The sequence below is a fragment of the Podarcis liolepis genome, assembly GCF_965112155.1.
Source record: "Podarcis liolepis genome assembly, chromosome: 1".
Taxonomy (NCBI): Eukaryota; Metazoa; Chordata; class Lepidosauria; order Squamata; family Lacertidae; genus Podarcis; species Podarcis liolepis.
The window spans coordinates 44,596,460-44,602,459 of record NC_139554.1 but is presented as its reverse complement, the minus strand read 5'-3'; the positions used below and the strand labels follow the sequence as shown (position 1 = coordinate 44,602,459).

Here is a 6,000-nt window from a genome sequence, read left to right as displayed (position 1 = left end):
TTTCAGTGGGTCTTTTCTGAGCATGACTGACTCAAGTAGAAATCTATGTCTGCTCATTGATTTTTAAAGTTTTGTCTGTGCTTTAAATATTTTTGATTCACAACAGGGGTGCCAATTTCAATAAAATATGGGGGGGCAGGTAAGCCCCACCCACATAATTGATCACAAGACACAGTGCACAAACATCATTTGAATGGCAATGGCCATCAATGGAGGAGGGCCCTCAAATATTTTATAGGGGACTGAAGGGACCTCGGCCCCTAGGAGTTGGTTCCAATGATTCACAATCTGTCTGTCAGTCTTCTAATTATCATATAATTAAAATAAAAAATACCTTCCAGTAGCACCTTAAAGACCAACTAAGTTAGTTCTTGGTATGAGCTTTCGTGTGCATGCACACTTCTTCAGATACACTGAAACAGAAGTTGCCAGATCCTTCTATATAGTGAGAAGGTGGGGAGGGGTATTACTCAGAAGGGTGGTGGGAATGGGAGATTGGCAGATAGCTGAGATGAGCCTGTTGATGACTCTTAATGACTGTAATAGGTCTTACAGGAAAAGGCAAGGGGTGAGAAGGTGAGAAATGGCTTAGTCATGTATAATGAGATAAGAATCCAATGTCTCTGTTCAGACCAGGTCTCTCCATGGTTTTAAGTTTGGTAATGAGTTGCAATTCAGCAGCTTCTCTTTCCAGTCTATTTCTGAAATTCCTTTGTAGTAAAACAGCTACTTTGAGATCTTGTATAGAATGTCCTGGGAGATTGAAGTGTTCCCCTACTTGTTTCTCTGTTTTGTGATTCTTGATGTCAGATTTATGTCCGTTTATTCTTTGGCGTAAAGTTTGGCCTGTTTGTCCAATATAGAGAGCTGAAGGACACTGTTGGCATTTGATGGCATACACAATGTTAGACGATGAGCAATTAAATAGTCCCGAGATGGTATGTGTGATGTTGTTGGGGCCAGTAATGGTGTTGTCCGGGTGTATGTGGCAGCAAAGTTGGCATCTGGGTTTATTGCAGGCTCTGGTGCCAGTGTCCGTGTTAAGTCTGGTTGTAGTATTATTGTGGGTTAGGAGTTGTTTATCATATAATTGGATAACTCACAGGAAAACAACACCTGATGATTTCATTATCTAGCACAAATCGGGGGAAAGGAGGTGAGATGGTGATGGAGAAACATCTCTAGGCAGAGCCTCCTTCGTAATTAGTGTTCTTTTCTCCTTCTTTTCATCTGAATTGGGTCACTAGAATTAGGGAAAACTGCTTTGAAATCGCTCAGAAAACAACTGCTACCTGAGGGAGTATTCCAGCCTTGAGAGAAGTTGCTCAAGTTAAATTCTTTATCTAGCACAAATCAAGAGTTCTCAAGTAACTACTGCTTGACTGTAAACAGAAATGGGAGGGAGGGAGATTAAGAAAGTACCTTTCACAACTCCATTCCTCTAGACAATGAGCCTCTTCCTTTTGTAGCTATCTTATGAACTTCCTCTTCTACCTGAGTAGGAGAAAATGGGCTGGCATCTACATTCCTAAAGGGCGGGCCTTGAGTTTAGTTTTTAGATGCCTCCTCAATTACTGTTGCCAGCACAACAGGCTGTAAGGATGTTTCAGGAGCACCTTCCAGCTCAACTGCCTTTCCCAGCTAAACATGCCTTCAATGTGCCAACCAAAAGAGCATGCTGTTCCAGTTCATGTCAGGTAGGCATTCTATAAAAGAAAAAAGTATATGGGTCTACCCTCTACCCAACTCTGGATATTTTATTGAGGGTGGTTGACTTTCTGTTATTTGAGCCACCCAAGAGCTGATTTTATGGTTTTGTTCTCAATATTTTCCTTTTCATTCTCTGTTATAATTGTTCTCTCTGTTTTATATACCTGTATTTTTCCGTGTATAAGACAATGTTTTTTGCAAAAAAAAAAAAAAAAAAAATAGTCAAAAATTGGAGGCCGTCTTATATGGGGATGGTGAATGCACAGGGGTTTAGGCTTGGGCTCTGGGGCGGGTGGCCCGGGTGGCCTGATCTCAGGTTCAGGTTGGGGTTCACTCTCTGGCATGGGGATGGGTGGAGTTGCTCAACAACTCAAGTTGTGTCCCTGTGGTGTCCACCCCCTGCACCAGAGGGCCATGCTCTGCTGCTTAGCACTTCCACCAACCATTCCACCACTGATGTTTAAATATATGGTACTAAATATACTGGTGCTTTGAATATTTAAGAAAATATCAACATTTTTCAGTTTTATGCTTAAAATATTGATTTTTTTAAAAAAATGGGTTAAAAAAAAGGGGTCGTCTTATACAGGAGGGCATCTTATACACGGAAAAATATAGTACATTACAAAACACTACATTGCAGGAATAGCCTGGTTCCCAAGGGATCAAGAACTGGGCTTGTTGTTGTTTTGCCTGCTAACCAGAACAGCAAAGAGAGACAGGTTGTTGTCTCCACCTAACTATGTTGCACTGTGTATCTTGAGGAAGATAGTCAGTTAGTAGAGATGGAATACAAATAGGATGTAATAGAGGTTCTCTGAACAAGACTGTCTGGGAAAGTAGGTTACAAATACAGTGGTACCTCCAGTTACAAACGGGATCCATTTCAGAGGCCCAGCCATATCCCGAAATCTTCGTAACCGGAGGTGCCTCTTCTTCGCTTGTGCGAGGCACACAGAGCGCTTCTGCGTGAGCGCGAGCGGCAAACCCACTTCTAGGTTTGCCACATTTGCAACCCCAAAGTTACGTAGCCCAAGGCTCCACTGTAGAGTCATTACTGAATGCTTGGAAACACCAAGATTCCTTAGACTTCCCAATTGGGGCTTTGAGAACTGGGAGGAAAGTAACCCCGTGAGGCCCTGGCTTGGCTTTCATGCCAGAGAAGCAGGAGGGGAACATAAGGCTTCAGTAGAATGTAACATTTCTCTACAGATGCATCAGTTCTTTCATTCTCTGTTTCATTCATTTCTCCCATAGTTTAAATAGAGAGAGTGTATAGGTACCACAGTGGTGGGAATCCAGATGGAAAGTTTTAAATGCAACGGTTTGTTCAAAAACAACAACCCAAGCATTCATGCTTTGATGACTTAGACTGTAAGCCTATACACACTTACCTGAGACGTGGGTGGTGCTGTGGTCTAAACCACTGACCCTCTTGAACTTGCTGATCATAAGGTTGGCAGTTTGAATCCGCATGATGGGGTGAGCTCCTGTCACTTTGTTCCAGCTCCTGCCATCATAACAGTTTGAAAGCATACCAGCACAAGTAGGTACCGCTGTGATGGGGACGTAAACAGTGTTTCCGTGCACTCTGGCTTCCATCACAGTTCTGTTGTGCCAGAAGCGGTTTAGTCTTGCTGGCCACATGACCCAGAAAGCTGTCTGCAGACAAACACTGGCTCCCTTGGCCTGAAAACGGAGATGAGCGCCACACCCCATAGTCAAATTTGACTGGAATTAACCCTCCAGGGGTCCTTTACCTTTTACCTTTTATGCACTTACCTGCAAGCAAGCTTCTTGGATTTACTTCTGAGTAGACAAGTGACTGCACTTTAAAACTGAAAAGATGGCATTATGCCAAAGGGAAGGGTGCCATTTACATTCTTTTGACCTTTTCCTGCAACTCAGCATTCCCAGTCAAGAATATGTGCCCCAAATCATCCACTGATTAATTTTTTTTTTTAGTGTTGGCTCTCACTACTTGCTAAACCAGGTATTTAATAACCAACACCTCTACTTCAGAATTTCAACATTTATTCCTGTTTGAAGTGCATGCTATTGCAACATGATAAAGTTGTTGATTTACATACACAGTTTATCTTTTTAAATGTTGACTCCTTTCTGTCCCTTTCCCTCCCTCACAGGACTTCAGTATGAATGCATATCCAGTGGAAAGCCTGGGAAATGAACCCACGAACCTATGCAATGAAGTGCACTGTAATTCTCAATACAAGGTACGGTGGGCATTTAGAATTGGGGCAAGGGTGCTTGTATGTCATCTCTGGAATGAAAGAATCAAAGAAGGGTAAAGGATGAAAGCTACTTACCAAGTATCTGAACAGATGAACAATAAGGAGTTTTGGATGTGGGACCTTTGAATTGGTTTGCCTTATTTATATAGTCTCTGCAGATTTTAATCTGTTGCAATTGTCCCATAACTTTAGAATCTGCTGTTCTGAAGTTTATGTGTTGAAACTTCTATTATATTTCAATTTGTGTCATTAGGATTCTTACCATAGTATGATCTGGGCCGTATCCTGTAAGCTCACTTTGGGCACATGTTCGATGTGTACACACGATAAGTTAGTTAAAGTGGGGGCAGCTTAAAGGGAGATAAGGGGCTGTATTTCCCCACTGATTTATTTACTCATTCATTCATTAAAACATTTATATTTCATCCTTCTCATGTAAAAAAATCACTCTTCGTATTTTTCAAGATGAAACATTAATAAAACTACACACACACACACACACACACACACACACACACACCCCTACAGTGACCAGCAGTTAAAAAACCGTAGAAACATTGTCTGCCACATAAAATAAAACTCTTCTGGAATAAAAAGGTATTCAGTAGCTGGTGAAAAAAAACAGTGAGGGAAGGGCAACCTGTACTTCAGATGTTGCAGTCACTAAGAAGGCCCTGTCTCTTGTCCTATCTAGCTGGGCTTCCCCCACCCCAGGAGGTTCCCAGAGAATCCCCCTCCTGCTGATCCTAGAGGTCAGGATAGCATGGGAGGACAAGATCCTTAAGGCACCCCAGACCAAAAGATTTAGTGCTTGAAAGGCAATGGCCAACATTTTGACTTGCGCCAGGAAGAAAATTGGAAACCAGTACAGTTGTTCCAAGATTGGTGCAATGTGATCCTATGGTTAAATGTGACCCACCAGGAATTTTGCAGCTGCTTTTGGGACCAATGGACACTTCTGTAACTTCTTCAGAGACAGCCCCATATAGAGTGTACAATTCAGTAACCCAGCATAGATATGACTAAGGCATATGTTGTCATGCCCAGGTCTCATTGCCACTGGAAAGTCTGCAGCTAGACCTGCCAAGACTGGCGTACCGTTATAGGCTAAGATCCAGCAGATGGTCCAGACTCTGAGGTGTTATCTTTTTAAAGTCAGTCTCTAGCCCTTTGACAATGAAAGCTATCAAGCAAACTTTGTAGGCAACCATTCGAAGCTACTGATTTCTGAAATACGTTACTGCACCTAGTAAGTAAAGGCAGAGCTATGGATGGAATGCTATTGGGAAATTTAGTGTCACACAATTATTAAGAAAACCTCCAAATGACTTCAGAACGACCCAGGAAATTCCTTCTTCAGACAATGCAGAAGAAAATTTGACGTTGGGTTTTTTTTATTATTTTATTATTTTTGAGGGGTGGGGAGTCTGTGGTGTATGTCTCAGGGTGCTTCCAGACTGTCACTATGGGGGGGGGGAGGTGAAATTCAAACACATACTGGCAAATTCAGGTTGCACGATTATTGTTGATTGGGAAGTCCTTCACAACAAGCCCACTTCCCCAAACGATAAGGCTTCTGCAATAAGGAAAGTGTTGGGGAAAGGCAGTGGAAAGTGTGGAATCATGCTTGCTTTGATGCAACAAATCTTGCATTGCAAACAAATCAGGATGAAAGTTCATTAAATAGTCAACATCAACAATTTCCCCTGCAAATCGGGATGAATGCTCAATAAACAGGTTGTCTGGAAGCAAACTCACGCGAGCTTTTCTCTGCATTCAGATAATGCAGGAAGACTTTCTGGTTCATTTTGAAGTTTCTTCAAAACTTTCTTTTGCTTGCCCTAGTTGAGATGTGGTTGTTGCCAGTAGAAAACAAATGAGAAATCCAGGTTTTTAGTGTTCAGGTGACTGGGTAGTAAGGTGTTCACTCAAAAGCAAAAGGATGCAACAATGAAAGGATTTCATGCTCTAACTGTTAAATAAATTCTGAACATAAGTTTGAAAACATAAAACATGCAAGTACAAATCAATTGCAGGG

The 6,000-nt window shown here is 41.9% G+C and overlaps 1 protein-coding gene across 1 annotated transcript in view; it reads left to right on the top strand.

Moving 5' to 3' along the window:
• Positions 1-1,563: 1,563 nt before the first annotated feature.
• LOC310708516 (cytosolic phospholipase A2 epsilon-like) overlaps positions 1,564-6,000 on the top strand; it is a 43,761-nt gene continuing 39,324 nt past the window's right edge. Inside the window, exons 1-2 of the mRNA XM_083506898.1 lie at positions 1,564-1,697; positions 3,855-3,944. Coding sequence (XP_083363024.1) covers positions 1,602-1,697; positions 3,855-3,944 — 186 coding nt within the window. The 5' untranslated portion in view covers positions 1,564-1,601. The remainder of the gene's footprint in view (positions 1,698-3,854; positions 3,945-6,000) is intronic.